The sequence below is a fragment of the Canis lupus genome, chromosome 16 (assembly GCF_048164855.1).
Source record: "Canis lupus baileyi chromosome 16, mCanLup2.hap1, whole genome shotgun sequence".
Taxonomy (NCBI): domain Eukaryota; kingdom Metazoa; phylum Chordata; class Mammalia; order Carnivora; family Canidae; genus Canis; species Canis lupus.
Genome location: NC_132853.1, coordinates 26,742,670 through 26,761,479, shown reverse-complemented (window position 1 = coordinate 26,761,479; position 18,810 = coordinate 26,742,670). Strand labels below are relative to the sequence as shown.

The window sequence follows — 18,810 nt, the reverse complement described above, 5'->3', positions numbered from 1 at the left end:
CAACTCTAGTAAATAGGGTCTAGTGAACAATCTACACTGTTATGTAAACCAGGGCCCCTTGAATTGTGCTCTGTACCACCCTTTCTGTTATTTTTCAGATCTAATCCATCACCTAGATCTTTGCATTTTACCCCAGCCCCAAACTCTCCCAAATCCATCCTCTTTAGTTCTATTTGTTTAGTCCCACTTAGCAAGGACTGATTATATGAGAGGTACTGTTCTGAGGACAAGGGACATAGTGATGAGCAAGGCTGACAAGGCCTTGCCTTCAGAGAGCCTGTATTCTAGTAGTTAGAAACAAAGAATAAAAATGGTAATAAATGAACAGAACGATGTCAGAGAATAATAAAAGCTGGGAAGGAAACAAACGAGATGATATTATAGACACTCATCATGAAAAGCCATGTTAAGGAACTCACAGCGACCTGAGACTGGAAAAATGGAAGGGAAGTGGCTTTGAAAACATTCCCGGTCAAAGGAGCAGGAAGTTCATGAGGACTGCAAGAACAGACACCCTGGTGAGAATGAGCTGGGCTGTAGGACAAGTAATGAGGCCCCTGAGGCTGTGCTGGTGAATGAGGGAGAATGACAAGAGAGAAGGGAATCTGGAAGACAGAAGATGAACCACATACAACTGAGGCAATGGTAGACTTTACTGCAAGAAATCTGGACCTAAGATTTTAGAATCCTTCCCCCCCGCCCCGCCCCAGTAGGCTTCTTAGAGCCCTGGATCTAAGGTTTTAAAACTGAGCAACTGAGGGAGTGAAAAAGAAACAAGCTTATGGGGGAAAGCTGTTTTAGACATATTATGTAGAAGATGACCACGAAATGTATACAGACAGATATCATGCAGAAAGGCTGCTGGATATAGAAACCTGGAGCTCAGGGAATTGGTTGGAATTGGAGATAAACCAGTAGGTTAGAGAATACAAATGGTGTTTAGAATCATGGAACTGAGCCAGTTATTAGAGAGAGGGTCCAAGACTAGCATTTCGAGCTTGGGAACAGGCCAGAAGAGGAGGAAAGAAAGGAATAAAAGAAGTAGTCAGTGAGATAGAAGGGAAATCAGGAGAGGAAGGTCACAAAAAACAAAGGGAAGATTTGGAAGACAAAGGTCAACCATGCCAATTTCTACTGATAGGCTGATAGAAATGAGGACAGCAAAGTGTCACTGAATCTGGCAATGTGGACATGCTTGTGACTTGTAAAAAGCAATTTCAGAAGAGTGGTAGGGGAGAAACTAGGGCAGAGTGGGTTGAAGAGTAAAGAAATGAGGAAGATCGGAGGATAGCAAGGACAGACACCCCTTGCATTGTTCTAAAGAATAACAGAGAAATGGGTTCAATCACTAGAGGTGAGGTCAAAAGAGAGTATTTTGAGTGTGAGAGGTGCCAGAGAGTAGATGTAATGGCAGCAATCCAGGAAAGATGCATGAAAGGACAAAAGATGAGTAAAGAATTAAGTCGGGGATCCATGGGTGGCTCAGCGGTTTAGTGCCGCCTTCAGCTCAGGGCCTGATCCTGAAGACCGAGGATCGAGTTCCACATCGGCCTCCCTGCATGGAGCCTGCTTCTCCCTCTGCCTGTGTCTCTGCCTCTCTCTCTGTCTCTCATGAATAAATAAATAAGGAGCCTGATGTGGGACTTGATCACTGGGCTTCAGGATCAGGCCTGAGCTGAAGGCGGCACTAAACCGCTGAGCCACCCGCGCTACCCAAATAAAATCTTAAAAAAAAAAAAAAAAAAAAAATTAAGTCCCTGAGAAAGTACAGGGAATGGGACCCAGAAGCCAAGCAAGATTGGCTTTTGATAGGAACAGGACACTTCTCCCACTGTGATACCAGGTGAAATGCAAAGGTGAGCCCAGACAGCAAAGTAAGGTTTGCAAACATAGTGAGGCTGTAGAGAGAGCTCCTGTGTGGCTAAATACCTTTACTTTCTCCGTAAGGTCCATTGAGAAATGACTAGATTAGCCTGCAGACTCAGCCTCCAATCAGCTATGCAGAGGCAGTCCAGTGGATTTTTCAAAAGTAAAAGTGATTATGTCACCAACCTGCTTAAAATCTTCCAGCAGCTTTCCCCCATTCTTTGGGAAAGGCCTCTCAACAGCTCACGAGGACCTGCAAGGCCTGTCCCTGCTTACCACTTTAGCCTCAGATTTCAGCCACCCACCCCTTACACCATTCTCTGTGCTCCAGTGCCACTGGACTTCTCTTTGTTAGACGTGCCAGGCTTCCTTCTGCTGCAAGGCCTCTGTACATGCTATTACCTCTGCACGTGCTACTGGCTCCTCCCTCCCTTGGGCCAGTCATCTCCGAGTCCTTGTCCAGCTCTCGGCTCAAGTGTTATGTCCTCAGGGCAGCCTTTTCTGTCCCCTTCAGCCTAAGTTTGATTCCTTTGTGACACATTCTCTTGAAACTGTACTTTTATCCTTTGGAGCACTTAACTCAGTTTCTTTTTTTTTTTTTTCTTAACTCAGTTTTTAATTATATGTTCTTGGTGTGCTTTATTTGCTTAATGTTTCTCTTTCACATTTCACAGTGAACACAATGCCTGCATTGGCTCCCACTGGATCCCCAACATTTAGCATAGTGATTGGCACATAGCAGGAAGTCAAGAAATATTGGTTGAGTAAACAGATGTGCAATATGGTAAGTACTATGACATAGACAGAAATTAACAAGACACAGGTCTCTAAGGAAGCTGAAAATGAGTGGGACTACATAATATGTACATGACAGTATTCCCCTCTAAGGAAACACATGGTGTTAGTTTACAGTGGTAGCATCTGGGAAAGGGTAAGGAGGACACTTATTTTTGATTGCATATTCTTTTGCACTCCTTGAATAGGTGTGTGTGTGTGTGTGTTACTTATTTGTTTTTAATTTGAGAGAGAGAGAGAGAGAGAGAGAGCAAGAGAGAGTGTGAGCACGAGCAGGGGGGAGAGGCAGACAGAGAGGGAGAAGCGGACTCCCTGCTGAGCAGGGAACCTGATGCGGGGCTCAATCCCAGGACCCTAGGATCATGACCTGAGCCAAAGCCAGACACTTAACCGACTGAGCCACCTAGATATCCCCGTGTGTTACTTTTAAAGATAAGCCAACACACTTAAAAATAAAGGTACAAAATACTAAGTGACACAAAAGAGATAGAGAATGTCATAAAGTTCAGAGAAAAGAGGGTTAGGTTAAGGCCTAGGTAGGAAAGCTTTATAGAAAAATCATCACTTGAATTGGACACTGAAGGACAAGTAAAGTTTCAAAAGAGGTGATGAAGGGAAGGAGGAAGCGATTACTAAGGAGAAAGAACAGTAAGCAAAGGGTTTAGTGCTGGAAAGACAGACTGAAGAAAGACAGTGGAGATAGGATGAAAAGTAGGTGGGGATCCATGCAGAGGCGGCAGTAGGTAATGAAGCCAGAAAGTTAGGGTTCAGGGCATTAGGTGGAGGCCAGGCTAAGGAATTCTGACAAATCTGGGCACAGGATGAACATGAAAGTACAAGTATTAGATCTGTGCATTGGGGAGGCTCTTTTGCAATCAGTGTGCAAGATGGATATAGGGGGAAGAGGCAGGCAACAGGAAGGAATGCAGGGTTAGGACCACCTTTTAAGACAGCAATGTCAATTTTATGTTATCTCTGTTTTATGAAAGAGAGAGAGAATAGAAAGAGGCTAGTTTGCTTTGTATTCAGGGAGAGTATGCAGTATTTGTTGAGAGATACTGACAACCTGAGCCAATGTCAGATAGACTGGGAAGGAGGGGAAGAAGGTAGGCAGATGGCAGGGATGGCACCAACAGGTCTGGACATACTAATGAGATATGAAGACAGGGAGAAAAATCCAGGTGATAGAAATTGAGGAAGAGGGAGCTGGGGAGATACGGCAGGGAAAAAAGATGGATCCATTTAGAACAATCTAAATTTAAAGAAGCAGGAAGCAATTAAGAAAGTTGAGATAGGCAATTATTTGGGAAGGAGATTAGTATTGAGGAGAGTCTACATTATAGAGTCATTTGCATCTAGAAGATTTACTTTATTTATTTTTAAATTTTTATTTATTTATTCATGAGAGACAGAGAGAGAGAGGCAGAGACATAGGCAGAGAGAGAAGCAGGCTCCATGCAGGGAGCCTGATGTGGGACTCGATTCTGGGATTCCAAGATCACGCCCTGGGCCAAAGGCAGGCGCTTACCTGCTAAGCCACCCAGTCATCCCTCATCTAGAAGATTTAAATTGATAAGGCACCACTTGACAAATAATCTAAAAAGAGAATGATGGGTTTCTTTATGGGGTGATAAAAATGGTTGCACAACTCTGTGAATATGCTAAAAATAGAACTGTATACTTTAAATGAGTGAATTGTATGGTATATGAATTATATGTCAAAGTTGCTGTAAAAAAAAAAAAAGTTGCTGTAAAAGGGCGGCCTGGGGTGGCTCAGCCGTTTAGCGCTGCCTTTGGCCCAGGGTGTGATCCTAGAGACTTGGGATCGAGTCCCGCGTCGGGCTCCCTGCATGGAGCCTGTTTCTCCCTCTGCCTGCTTCTGGACAGAGAGGAGGACCCAGTGGGGAATAACGTTGAGGCGTTCAGAACATAAGACTTTCCTACAAATTATGTACAAAAGGACAAATACCTAATGGATTTCTTCTGTAGTGACATGAACCTTCCACAGAATAAGTAGGCTGGAACACACTTCCCAACTGATGCGCAAGGACTTGGTTTATATCACTAAAGGAGATCTGCTTGATGTTCATCAGTTTCGCGCAGATCTTATGAATGGCATCATTTTCATGAACAAGTAGGGCATCTGAAGATCGGTATAAGTGAGAAAGAGTCAAAACGGAGTTGTAGTTCTGAACAATAACCTGGAGAGAAAGGGGTCAGAAAAAAAGAAAGGCAAGAGAAAAGAGCAGTTAGGAGGGTAGATTCTAAAGGCATCCTCCCTGGGTTCAAATCCCAGGTCTGTCACTTTCTAGCTGTATGATTTGGGATGAATCATGTAATCTCTCCATGCTTCAATGTTCTCACTTGTACAGCGGGGATAAAATTCTACTAGTTCCTAGAGTTGTAAGGATTAATGATAGAATGCAAGTAAAGCACTTAGAACAGTGTCCTATATATAGTAAAGTCTCAATAAATAGTGACTATTGCTATCACACTTTCTTCTACAGGATTTCCTATAGTACTTAACTCACTTCTGTTTTATTATTTTTCTTACAAGGCTGATCAACAGAAAATTGTCCTATATAGAAATTTCTTCCAAATAGAAAGAAAGGTAAATTCTTGGAAGGTTGGCAGTGGCATGATGAACCCCAACATGATGTCAAGGTCCGTCTTTTACATGCTATAGTCACCAGGACTAACCCAGGAATGGGTTCCTGAGAGAAGATGCACAATTGTCTTCTTCAGAAATTTTTTAAAATATTTATTTAATTATTTAATTATTTATTTATTTATTTATGATAGACAGAGAGAGAGAGAGAGAGAGAGAGAGAGAGGCAGAGACACAGGAGGAGGGAGAAGCAGGCTCCCTGTGGGAAGCCTGATGTGGAACTTGATCCCGAGATACCAGGATCATACCCTGAGCCAAAGGCAGGTGCTCAACCACTGACCACCCAGGTGCCCCTTCTTTGGAATTTTTTAAAACAAGGACACCTCATGTGTTTGGAAAAGTTTAATCAAAGTTGAATGAATTGTTCACAAAAGTGCCATATTATATAGTGAATGACTCCTGATGTAGTAACTTGACATTCCAAAGAAAGGGGGAGATCAATTTTTTACCTATATTTATTTCACTGCAAATACAAAATATAAAATTTTCTCTCTTTTTTTTCAAGATTTTATTTATTTATTCACGAGAGAGAGAGAGAGAGAGAGAGAGAGAGGCAGAGACACAGGCAGAGGGAGAAGCAGGCTCCATGCAGGGAGCCTGATATGGGACTCGATTCTGGGTCTCCAGGATCAGGTCCTGGACTGAAGGTGGCGCTAAACCTCTGAGACACCCGGGCTGCCCCTAAAATTTTCTCTTTTTTTAGAAGTTTTATTTATTTAAGTAATCTCTACACCCCTGTGGGGCTTGAACTCACAACCCTGAGATCAATAGTCTTGTGCTTTTCTGACTGAGCCAGCCAGGCACCCTCAAAATATAAAATTTTCAATTAATATGTTCATACCTCACCAGTTCCATAAGGCCATATAATCTGATTCATTTTCAAAGAGTTTGAGTACTGATCTTGTAAATTCTGTGTAACGAAGGCTCCTAGCCCTGATCCTGTGCCCCCAGCCATACTCATTATGATGAAAAAACCACTCAAAGAGTCACATTTCTCTACTTCCTTCTGGATGAGGTTCATTATAGATTCTTCGTGCCTGGGTCCATGAACAGAGTAACTATGCAATACAAAAGAAACAAACACAAACACCTTTCAGTTTACTCAGAAAGAGGCAATGCAGAGAGGAAGATATAGGATAGATAAGGTTTTTTAAACCCATGGATGTGAATTAACTCTCATGAGAGATACAGGTGCCTTGATAGATTAAATTTAAAATTTAAAATATACAAGTTAAATATATTTAAGAGGTGAATAGGACTGCTGGGTACAGAAAATTCTCTTTTCTAGGCCATTCCTATAATTGAAGACTTCAATACCAGGATGTTCTGCAAGTTTATGGTGCAAAATAATATTCAATATTCATAATAATACTCCTACAGCAGTGGTTCTCAAACTTGGCTGCACATTAGAATCACTGAGGGAAGCTTTAAAAAATCCCAAGATCCAGGCTTCACCATAAACCACTTAAATCAGAATTTCTGGAAGTAAGACTCAGGCATTGGAATTTTCCAAAGAACCCCAGGATGTACTACTGCCTTGCTGTGTTCCCTATTTGCTAGAATACCTGCCAGATAAAGATAAAGATATTGTTTTGATAATAAGTTAGTTGGCAGGATGACAAGGAAGAAGTGGAAACCCCTGTTGCAAGAGAGCTTTGGTTTTATCATTACCTGGACCTGAAGCACAGACATGTATGAAATGGAATGAAGAAGTTCTTCTGGTAAAGTCACCCTCTAAATTTTAAAATAGCAATTTCAAGATTATATGCTTGGTATATAAACAGTATAGCTGTAACTTTGCTGTCCAGGTAGCTGTATCTAAACTAAAAATCATGAGGAATTACTCTTACCCATAGGCCCAGTTGTTTCCAGAACCTTCTTTTTGACAGAAGCACGAATGCTGGGCATATTTCCATTGGCCAGACTGGGCAGCCTTTGATAGTGTTTGATTGATAACTTTTGGTTCCATATCAACAAGGACAGCCCGGGCAATTGAAACTAGAGGGAAGAAAAAGACCAAAAGAAAAATATTTCATATATCTTATTTGGGTTATTTCAGAGTACAAATTTATAGGTAAAAAAAAAAAGAAAGAAAAAGAAATCCAAAAGTTGATAAAATTTTTTTTTTTTTTTAAGATTTTATTTATTTATTCATGAGAGACACAGAGAGAGAGAGAGAGGCAGAGACACAGGCAGAGGGAGACAAAAGTTGAGGATAGAAAGATCTGTCCTATTGCTTAGAAATTTTTTTTTTTTTTGCTTAGAAATTAAAGTGGGCAGCAGCAAGTCTATGCAGATGGTTAATAATGCCTAGCATTCTGCTAAGCAGGATGAATCAATGTGGGCTAAAATGATCACTGGGTCAGGTCTACAAACATCTGTTGAGAGCTTACAATGTGCCATATACTGTGCTGGGAACACAGAGATGGACAACATCAATCTAGCCCTAGATGGACTAGTGGAAGAGATAAAACTTACTCACAGTATGATGTGATATGATCCACGATGAATCCACATTAATAAAGTAGCACATTCAGATGTATGAAATACCATGGGTACAACAAGCTGCTCACGATAGTTGAAGCAGAAGATGGAGAAGGAGGGGGTAGGGGGTAGGTAGGGTAGAAGAAATAATGAATGGGTATGGAAAGCAGACAGGGCTCAGATCTTAAGAAATTCTGTTATTCAGTGCTAAAAAACTTAAAATTTTTTTCTTTAAGATAATGTGAAACCACTGAAAATGTTAAGTAGGTGAGGAGTAGTCAGATGACTTATATTATTTTTAATTTATTATTTAAGTAATTTCTATACCCAACGTGGGGCTTGAACTCCTGAGATCAAGAGATGCATGTTCTACCAACTGAGCCAGCCAGGTGCCCCATCAGATGACTTTCTAAATACAGCAGTGTGGAGGATAGATACGATAGACTTACAAGAGTCAAGGCAGGGAAACTAGAGGACCTGAAACAATTCAGGTAAGAGAGGACAAGAGCCAGAACTAAGCCAATGACAGTGAAGATGGAAAGAGAAGAGATATGTAGGAGGTAAATTAAGCAGATCAGGGGATCCCTGGGTGGCGCAGCGGTTTAGCGCCTGCCTTTGGCCCAGGGCGCGATCCTGGAGACCCGGGATCAAGTCCCACGTCGGGCTCCCGGTGCATGGAGCCTGCTTCTCCCTCTCCCTCTGCCTATGTCTCTGCCTCTCTCTCTCACTGTGTGCCTATCATAAAAAAAAAAAAAAAAAAAAAAAAGCAGATCATTATGTTTGACAGTATGTGGGCAGTAAGAGTCCAACTTCTAAAGGAAAGATAATGAATGCCCTAGGGTATGGAGATGTTGAGCTTGAGGTACACATGGGAATGCAGATGCGGATGTCTACTAATCAGTCTGCAGCCTGGAAGAGAAGCTAGGCTACAGATTTGAGTCATTAGCGTCAAAGAAGTAGCAAATCACAAGAGTAACTGAAATTGCCCAAAGAGAAATATATGAGTGAGGACAGAGGAGAGAGAGCTTGAGATGCAACCACTGGAGAAGAAAAGTTCAGAGACTAAGGAGGAGTGGTTTTTTTTTTTTTTTTTTTAAGATTTTATCTATTTATTCATTAGAGACAGAGAGAGAGAGAGAGAGAGGCAGAGACCCAGGCAGAGGGAGAAGCAGGCCCCATGCAGGGAGCCCGATGTGGGACTCGATCTTAGGACCCCAGGATCAGGCCCTGGGCCGAAGGCAGGCACCGAACCACTGAGCCACCCAAGGATCCCCTAAGGAGTTTTAAGGAGGAAGTTTTATAGTTAATATTATAAAATCCAGGAGAGAAGTTAAGTGAACTGGGAAAAGAAAAAGTCACTGGATCTTGTGATAAGATTACTAGGATTTTTTTTTTTTTAAGAGAGGGAGGCAGGGAAAGGAAGAGGGAGAGGGAGAGAATCTTAACCAGGTTCCATGCCCAGCATAGAGCTTGATCTCACCACCTGAGATCATGACCTGAGCTGAAATCAAGAGTTGGATGCTTAACCGACTGAGCCACCCAGGCACCCCACTAGGATCTGTTCTTTGAGCACTTTTTTTTTTCTTTGAGCACTTCAATTGGGTGTAGGGCTAAAACAGGACTGAAGTTGGTTAAAGAGGTTCACCTTTGAGAATCTTAGATGGGAAGGTAAAGAGATAAGTAGGAAAAGAAAAGCTTGGGGTGCCTGGCTGGCTCAGTCGGTTAAGCATCCAACTTAAGGACACTTAATCTAGGGGTTATGAGTTCCAGCCCTATATTGGGGTAGAGTTTACCTAAAGAAAAATTGCAAAGCTTATTCCAAATCTTTGGACTCTGTACCACCCCACAGTGCCTACATCCCCAAGGGAATAAATCTTAAAAAAAAAAAAATTTAAAAGCTGTAGTCATAAGTTGTTTGGTCGGTTTAATTTGTACTTATTTTTTAAAAGATTTTATTTATTTATTTGATGGAGACAGAGAGAGAGCACAAGCAGGCAGAGCGGCAGGCAGAGGGAGAGGGAGAAGCAGACTCCCCACTGAGCAGGGAGCCTAATGCCAGGCTTGATCCCAGAATCCCGGGACCATGACCTGAGCCAAAGGCAGACAGCTAACTGACTGAGCCACCCATGTGCCCCTATTTGGCTGGTTTTAGATTGGTGAGATCTGAGCATGCTCATGTGCTGAGGGGAAGTTGCCACTGGAGAGGCAAAGGTTGTTAACATAGAAAAAAGGGCGGAGAGCAAAGTCATTCCCTATTAAGATGTGAAGAAATGGGGTTCAGACACCATGTGGAAGAATGGCCTTGAAGAGGAGTCAGAGTACAGGAGAGGACTATAGATGGATCACACATACCTCCATTTTCCTCCTCACTAAAGAATCTTTCTTTGGAAGATGCTTGATATGCCTCATTTTCTCGTTCAGAGCAGAGTCCTTGGGGACAGTGTGAGTCACTATACAGAGCATCAAATACTTCAAAACCAATCTGATTGCCACACTGACCAAGTTGCACTGTTACTACTGACATGCTGAGATGCAAAGTAGACCTATTCCCTCAAAAAAGTAAGCAACCTGTAATAGAAAAACATAGGCTTTGAGAACCATTACAGTACTAATAAACAAAGAACAAATAAAATGTCATATGTACATAGATTAAAAAATTAATTTTAAAATGCCATATAACGTGTTATAGATTTAACAGGTATGTTGTCTAAGCAGCTAATCATTCAAGGAAGTTGTTTTCTTTCTCTACGTAGTTTTGGGATTTGGAATTTACTGTACCCAGATGCATTCATAGACAGCTCAATAGTTACTGAAATCTGATTTGTATCCACTGTGTCCCTAAGCATGCATTTTTAAAAAAGATATTTATTTTATTTATTCATGAGAGACACACAGAGAGAGGCAGAGACAGAGAGAGAAGCAGGCTCCTCACAGAAAGCCAATGTGGGACTTGATCCCAGGACCCTGGTGATGGCGACCTGAGCCAAAGGCAGGCGCTCAACTGCTGAGCCAGGCAGGTGTGCCCCTAAGCATGCATTTAAAACAAAACAAAACAAAACAAAACAAAACAAAACAAAACGAATGTTAGTTGAAGCAATTCCTAGTACGTACTTTACACTACTGGGACACACAAAACGCAGAAGTTAGCTCAACAATTGCACATTTAGGGGATCCCTGGGTGGCACAGCGGTTTAGCGCCTGCCTTTGACCCAGGGCGTGATCCTGGAGTCCCGGGATCGAGTCCCCGCATCGGGCTCCCTGCATGGAGCCTGCTTCTCCCTCTGCCTATGTCTCTGCCCCTCTCTCTCTATGTCTATCAAGAATAAATAAATAAAATCTTTAAAAAAAGAAAAAAGAATTGTACATTTAATTAACCTTCTCTCTCTTCTAAATAATGACTTTCTTTCTCTACTGATCACCTTCTGCCTGGTAACTACAATAACATAAGAAAGACTGCATTTAGCTTAGGCAAGAGAGCAAGGGAGACAAAGCTTGGAAAGAGAGGGTCAGATGAAATAGGAGAGCAAGTCTTCACCACTTTTAACAACGAAATGAGACAATTTTTGGTAAAGACCTCACACCAGGTTTATGCAGCACTGGAAAGAGCAATGATCTTCGAGCCACACTGTACTTTTAATTTTCAAACAACCCTGCAAACTAGGTATTCTCATTTTATAGATAAGGAAACTGAGGTTCTGAAAGGTAAGTTTCTCCCTTTCCCCACCAGTCCCAGAGGCTCCCCATAAACCCCACTCACTGACAGACCCAAAACCAGCCGTCTCTCCGCTCTGTTCAAACTTCAGAGGGCCAACCCCCTCATTATGCGCATGCTCACTTTCAATACCAAAAAAAGCTATGGAGAACTAATGCGCATGTTCACAAACGAAGAGTTTTGTTGTGGGTTCCCCCCCCCCCCCGCCCCATTCAGAAAGGTTAATTACGCATGTTCAATTTCAATTTATCAACTTCAGACATGGCACGCATGCTCATTGCCCATCAAACGCTTTGGCCAACAATGCGCATGATCTAGCTACCATAAGAGGCTTCGACGGGGGTTCTGCGCATGTTTCTGCCAGCACCCGGTTCCAGGCGATAGCTCTACGCATGTTCATTGCCCACACTTAGGCTTCACAGAACCTTGTACGCATGCTCTAGCGCTGAACTTGAGGAGCCAGTCTAGGGCCTAGGCGCAGACGCACTGAGCCCAAGCAGCCGGTGATGGCGGCAGCAGCGGCGGTGGCTGCAGCGGGTCCGGGCCCATGAGGCGACGACGGAGGCGGGACGGCTTTTACCCAGCGCCGGACTTCCGAGACAGGGAAGCTGAGGACATGGCAGGAGTGTTTGACATAGACCTGGACCAGCCAGAGGACGCGGGCTCTGAGGATGAGCTGGAGGAGGGGGTGAGGCCCGGGGTCCCGGGGGGCCCGAGGTGACAGGGCCGGGGCGGCGGCGCGGGCCCTGGAAGCCCGGCGCGTCCGAGAGCGCGGAGATCCGGGCGGGCGCGTGTAGTCTCCAGGAGGAGCGTAGGCGCCGCGCGGTCCGAGGCGGGGGAGCGGGCGGGGCGGACCTGGCACTAGGTGTGAGGCCGCTGCGGGGCTCGCAGGTGCAGGTCGCGCCGGTAGCCCCAGATCAGCGCAGCCCGGAGCAGTCTATTCGTGGAGGCGGCGAGAAGGGGTGCGTGGTCGATTCCTCGAGCTGTGGAACTTCGGTGTGGCGGGGCGCGAGTGGTGTAAGCGCGTGTTGGGGGGAGGGGGACTGCGCTTTCTGGGTGTCCCTGAAGTGCAGGTGAAGTGCGGAAGGGTTTCCCTTCGGGTATAAGATTTCATATATTAAATCTTCAGACCTCCCACAACCACCTCTCTTCTCGGCCTGTCGCTTCTCTCCTAGGAAGCGCTCAGCTGTTAGAAGTGACAGCTGAAAACTTCTGTCGGGAGTAGCGCTGCCGCTGCTGTTACAGCCACCAGGAGTTTTATTTCGGGAGCAAGGGGGCTCTGCTGCATCTTCCAGGGTTTGTTTGTTTGCTTTTTTTTTTTTTTTTAACCCCCCCTTCCGTGTGATTTTTTTTTTTTTTTAAGCACTTAAAACGACACACGGTATTTGTAACTTTTCCCCTAGTTGAAGATGTCTACATTTTTTCGAAATACTTTGTGTAATTTTGGGGTGGAAAAAAACCAGCGTTGACAGCTGTGATTTGGCTTGCCAAAAATAAATTGCTTGAACTGAGACTTGTGAATGGTGGTGTGAGGGCTTTCCTTGCTGTAATTTAGGGTACTAAATTTAGAATTGTTTTTTCCTAATACATAGCTTGGTTTTACCATTGATGTCTTAATAGTTTGTTATTCTTTATGGAATAAAGAATATTCTTTTTTCAAGATAAATTTACTGAAAAATCAGAAATTGTGCTTGAAGTTCAAAAATACTGCTGTCATACTACATCACTGATTGTGGGCAAATGATCATCAGTGATAACCTCATGATAATTTAGGTTCTGAATCCCACTGTCTAGGTTAATACATGAGTTAAGGACGGGTGTCAGATATTTGCTCTATGTAAGGGGCTTCCCTTTTCCTCACCTGATTTTCTCTTCTGGAAAGTAAGTTGTGCCCTGCTTGTTGCTAGATCCAGGTACTATAAGTAAAGAGCTTTGGATATTTTAAGAAACTAAGTGGGCTGAAATAATATTATTCTTTTCATAATCAAATGAGTCTAAATAAAAATCACATAGTGTGTAAGGTAAGTATTGAGATGTGTACTTTTTAATATGTTTGCGTATGGAATTCCAGTTAGCCTTTTAGTGGAATACCTGATACACTACATACAATTTGAAACAAATATGGAATTACTTTCACTATGTATTGCATACTCTCATTAACTATATTGGCTCCATATGGCAGTGGCTTTGGAGCAGGGCAGGAGAGAAAGCTGGATAATTCAGGAGACATTAAAGCCCTTGGAAGTAAAACACTGAATTAAGATTTCTTTTAAGAACTGGGACCTCCTTGGGTGCCTGGGTGGCTTAGCTGTTGAGTGTCTGCCTTCCTCTTAGGTTGTAATCCCGGGGTCCTGAGATTGAGTTCCACATTGGGCTCCCTGCATGGAGCCTGCTTCTCCCTCTGCCTAAGTCTCTGTGTCTCTCATGAATAAATAAATAAAACCTTAAAAAAAAAAAAAAAAAAAAAGAACTGGGCCCTCCTTGAGATGTATTTTTCACCTACTCATGTACATTCATTTTGCTGGCAAATGCAAGCAAACAGGTTTTTGAGAGTGTGTGGAAGAGGAGGCCAGAGAAATTGGTAGAAATATAAAAGAAAAAGAAATATGGCCTCTACCCTGGGAAGGAGAACTTTGGAGAAAAAGCAAAGGTAAAGAGGATTTTGAGGAACAGCAAAATACATCTTACTTAGCAATGCTTTTTGGAGTTGAAAATATTTTTTTTTGAATGTTATTCTAAGAGGTTCCTCAAGGTGGACAGACAAGCAAAAAGAGTTGAGAATGGGATTGAGTTGGCCAGTGACATCCAGATATCTCTAAAATAAAATTTTAAAATTCTAAAGGATGAGAAGCTTAGATTCTTGGAAAATCTGGCTATTTGTAAATATACATTTAGTACACACACTTTTTAAAATATCAGTGCACATTAGAGTAGTCCCACTTCTTCATTTTATAGTACAGAAACTGAGGCATAAAACAGGTGATTGCCCAAGACCATATAGATAACTAGTAGTTGACTAGTAGTGTCTTCTGACTCCATTCAGCCTAAGACTTCACTGCACACCTTCTTCATTGTTTTTACTAGTCTTGTTCATACTGTACTTCTTTGTGGTATGCCAAGTTCATTCAGATCCCTCTAGGCATTGTCACTGTATGACCTAGAATAAATTGCTTAATTTTTCTGACTTTTTTTTTGTTCTCTGCAAAATGAGGATTATGTGAAATAACCATATAAAATACTGCCCTCTTAAAATATTCTGGCATATTAAGCAGTTAGCTAGTTCATGGAAATACAGCTTGTTGGTGTTACTCATTGCAAAGGAATCAAATGTTCAGATTTACCCTCATGTATGCCTAGAGACTTAAATGCAGTTATACCAGAGGTGCTACATTTTTGAAACTAGGATTTTTAAATTTATAAATATATGCCTTTTTAGATATGTCACACTGACTAAATTTATATTAGCAAATTATGTATTTATACAGCATAGTTAATTCTTCATTGAGTAAAGCAAAAGGACAGTAAATGAATGCATTTATGGATAAAGTTGAATGTCTGTTACCTAACTTTAAAAAAAGACCCTGTTTGGTTGGTTTTTCTTAAGATTTTATTTATTTATTCATGAGAGACAAGAGAGAGGCAGAGACATAGGCAGAGGGAGAAACAGGCTCCCTACAGGGGAGCCTGATGTGGGACTTGATCCCAGAACTCCGGGATCATGCCCTGAGCTGGAGGCTGATGCTCGACCACTGAGCCACCTAGGGGTCCCAAAAAGACCCTGTTTGAATACTTCAGAGGACTGTGTTAAAAAGCAATGGGTAAGAGGGTTTTTTGGGGGAGGGGAAGCTGGCTGGGTAGGTCCAGGTCTTTTTTGTTTGCTTTTCACTGGTGATGGTATGATTTGGGGAGACTGAGTTGAAACTGAGGGCAAGTTTTCCTCTAAAGATTTTTTTTTAAAGATTTTATTTATTTATTCATGAGAGACCCAGAGAGAGAGGCAGAGACACACAGGCAGACGGAGAAGCAGGCTCCCTGCAGAAGCCCAATGTGGGACTCGATCCTGGAACTCCAGGATCACGCCCTGGGCCAAAGGCAGATGCTCAAGCACTGAGCCACCCAGGCGTCCCAAGGATTAGACTTTGCTTTTTTTTTTTTTTTTTTGGATTAGACTTTTCTATTACTTTTAACTTTGTGTCTCCACAGAAAATAAGTTTCCAATATCTTCATAATCTAATGAAAATCTCCAGAGGAGGGGTGCCTGGGTAGCTCAGAGGTTGAGCATCTGCCTTTGACTCCGGGCGTGATCTCGGAAAAGTCTAATCCTTAATTTTTACTAATTCAAAATTTGAAGTACTCACAGAAGTTTATTGCATAGGTTTCAGGTTGGAATATCAGATTTTTATTGGATAAAAAGTTTACAGTTTTTTAGTGCTTTGAAAAGCAGTGCTAGAGCAAATATTCATGGTTATGAAACATTACAGAAAGATCTCTCATCAGTACATATCTTGCATTACAATAGGCAAACAGCTCAAGATTTTGGGCAATGTTTACTCCTTTTCTTCCAATTCATTGAGTTACTGAGTCTTATTTTGTAAGGAAATGACTGAGCAAACAGGCAAGTAGATAAACAGTATAATGAATATCTGAATTAAAGATATTTCACCTATTCTTTAACAATTTATTTACATTTTTATGAAATTTTCCGTCTTTTTTTTTTTTTAAATTTTCCGTCTTTAATTGGGATTTTAGGCATATTAACTTGAATTTTTATACAATATTAATTTAGAACTTTGGAAATCGTTTGGTGGGCTGGTTTGAAACATCTTGTAAAGTACCTTAGATGAGCAGGATTCACTTTGTCAATCATAGTACAGGAAAAAAAAGCATTGGATGGGTCATAAAGCTTAAAGCAGCAGAAAAAAAAAAATCTAACTAGAAAGTTTCCTATGAAAGAGAGTTGTCTTTGTATTATGTGATGTTAGCCTGATGCTTCTGATGTGAGATTTTTCTGAAGGTAACATGGAGTAGCAGAAAAGCATTGTGCCTCAAATGCTTCTGCTCTAGAAGGTAACAGTAGGAAGTTATAAACACAGATGCAGGTGGTAATACAGGCATGGCTGGCTCCGGAAATGAAACATAGCCACAGGGCATATCTTTCTAGGTGGCTTCAAAGTCATGGTTTAGTGTTAACTACTCTGTGGTCTTTAATTTAAAATTAAGTAAAACTAACACTAAAGTAAAAACAAAACAACAACAACAACAAATAAAGTAAAAACAATTATATATTACCAGTTTTATCGCATTTAAAAGAAGTTAGTCTTTGGTCTTTAAAAGTGAAGCCATCGTAGGTGATTATGTGAAGCACCAGAGATGACCAAACCTTTAACCAAACCTTTAACCATAACTACCACTGCCCCCAAAAGAAACTGTTTCAAGTTGAAACTGCAAGAACTTTTTTTGCCCTTGTACTGAGGCATCCATTTAGTTTAATCTTTTTTTTTTTAAGATTTTATTTATTTATTCATGAGAGAGAGAGAGAGGCAGAGACACAGGCAGAGGGAGAAGCGGGCTCCTTCTTTTTATTTTTCAAAAAGATTTTATTGTTTATTTGAGAGAGAGAGAGAGAGACACGGAGACCATGAGCAGGGAGGAGAGGGAGAAGCAAGATCCTCATGAGCAGAGAACCTGATGTGGGGCTCAATCCCAGGACTCAGATCATGACCTGAGAGCCAAAGGCAGATAGATGCTAAACCAACTCAGGCCCCAAGAATAGTCATTTTATTTTATTTTGTTAAGAATAGGCATTTTAAAGCTGTATTTTAGAATATTAATAACTGCATTTCTACTGCCAAGTTATTTTTTTTAACAATTCTGTGACTTTTAGTATATTTATAGAATTGTACAACCATCACTGCAATTTAGTTTTAGAACATTTATATCACCCTTAAAAGAAACTGGGCCCATTTATACTCCCTCCTTATTGCCACCTCTATTCCTAGATAACCAATGGTCTACTTTCCATCTCTATAAACTTGCCTTTTCTGGACATGCCACGTAAATTGAATCATCCAGTATGTGGACTTTTGTGTTTGTCTTCTTTCATTTAACTTAACGGTTTTGAAGATCATCTGTGTGATAGTATGTGTATATAGCCAAGTTGTATTCCATTGTATGTATCAACCACATTTTATTTATCAGTTCACAAGTTAATGTTCATGGAAGTTCCCATTTTTTGACTGTTGTGAATAATGCTGCTATGAACATTTGTACCCAAGTCTTTGCGGTACCTATATTTTTATTTTTCTTGGGTAGATACCTGGGAGTAGATTTGTTGGATCATATGGTAAGCCTATGTTTAATTTTTGAAGAAACTACCAAACTATTAAAGAGATTGTACCATTTTATATTCCTGACAGTGGTGTATGAATGTTCCAATTTTTGTACTTCTTGCCAAACTTATTTTTCTGTCTTTTTAATTATAGTCATCCTAGTGGCTATCAAGGGGTGTCTCAATGTGATTTTGATTTACATTTGCATTTCTGTAATGGCTGATGATGTTGAACATCTTTTCAAGTGCTTATTGACCATTTGTGTATATTGTTTGGAGAAATACCTATTCAAATTCTAACCCATTTTTAAAATACTGTTTTGTTTTGTTTTTTAAGATTTTATTTATTTGAGACAAAGAGTGAGCTAGAGACAGAGACAGCAGGGCAGGGGGGAGGAGCAGAGGGAGAGGGAAAAACCGACTCCCTGCTGAGCAGGGAGCCTGCCACGGATCTCAATCCCAGGACCCTGGGATCATGACCTGAGCCAAAGGCAGATGCTTAATTGACTGAGCCACCCAGGTGCCCCCCCAAATTGGGTTATTTTTAAATTTTGAGTTGTAGAAGTTCTTTTATATATTCTTATTCTGTGGGTTTTCTTTTCACTTTCTTGATAGTATCTTTTGAAGTGCGAAAGTTTTAAATTTTGAATAAATCTAGTTTACTGATTTTTTTTTTCTTGAATCGTTTGTGCATTTGGTGATGTGTCTTAAGAAATCATTGGCTATCCTTGGTTTCTTTTAAGGGTTTTGTAGTTTTAGCTCTTATATTTAGGCCTGTGATCAATTTTCAAAAAATATTTATTTATTTAGGGTGCCTGGGTGGCTCAGTCATTTAAGCATCTGCCTTCTGCTCAAGTCATGATCCCAGTCCCAGGATTAAGCCCATGTCGGCTCCTTGCTCAGGGAGGAGTCTGCTTCTCCCCTGTCTCTCCCCCTGCTCATGTTTTCTCTCTCTCT

General features: G+C 41.4%; 2 protein-coding genes across 12 annotated transcripts in view; one reads left to right on the top strand and one right to left on the bottom strand.

The window, feature by feature from the left end:
• The window catches only part of TUBD1 (tubulin delta 1), a 31,756-nt gene extending 19,500 nt beyond the window's left edge, over positions 1 to 12,256 (bottom strand). For 5 of the 9 annotated variants that reach the window (XM_072779717.1, XM_072779723.1, XM_072779724.1 and 2 more), the window contains exons 1-5: positions 11,579 to 11,722; positions 10,166 to 10,381; positions 7,180 to 7,327; positions 6,171 to 6,387; positions 4,631 to 4,862 (exon numbers count right to left, since the gene is read on the bottom strand). In XM_072779717.1, coding sequence (XP_072635818.1) covers positions 4,631 to 4,862; positions 6,171 to 6,387; positions 7,180 to 7,327; positions 10,166 to 10,337 — 769 coding nt within the window. In that variant the 5' untranslated portion in view covers positions 10,338 to 10,381; positions 11,579 to 11,722. Of the gene's footprint in view, positions 1 to 4,630; positions 4,863 to 6,170; positions 6,388 to 7,179; positions 7,328 to 7,811; positions 8,549 to 10,165; positions 10,382 to 11,570; positions 11,723 to 11,754 lie in introns of those variants that run through there. The other 4 variants (XM_072779726.1, XM_072779721.1, XM_072779719.1 and 1 more) reach the window with 4 other exon arrangements.
• Positions 11,968 to 18,810, top strand: part of RPS6KB1 (ribosomal protein S6 kinase B1) — a 38,119-nt gene continuing 31,276 nt past the window's right edge. Inside the window, exon 1 of one of the 3 annotated variants that reach the window (XM_072779716.1) lies at positions 11,968 to 12,213. In XM_072779716.1, coding sequence (XP_072635817.1) covers positions 12,073 to 12,213 — 141 coding nt within the window. In that variant the 5' untranslated portion in view covers positions 11,968 to 12,072. Of the gene's footprint in view, positions 12,214 to 12,726; positions 12,822 to 18,810 lie in introns of those variants that run through there. The other 2 variants (XM_072779714.1, XM_072779715.1) reach the window with 2 other exon arrangements.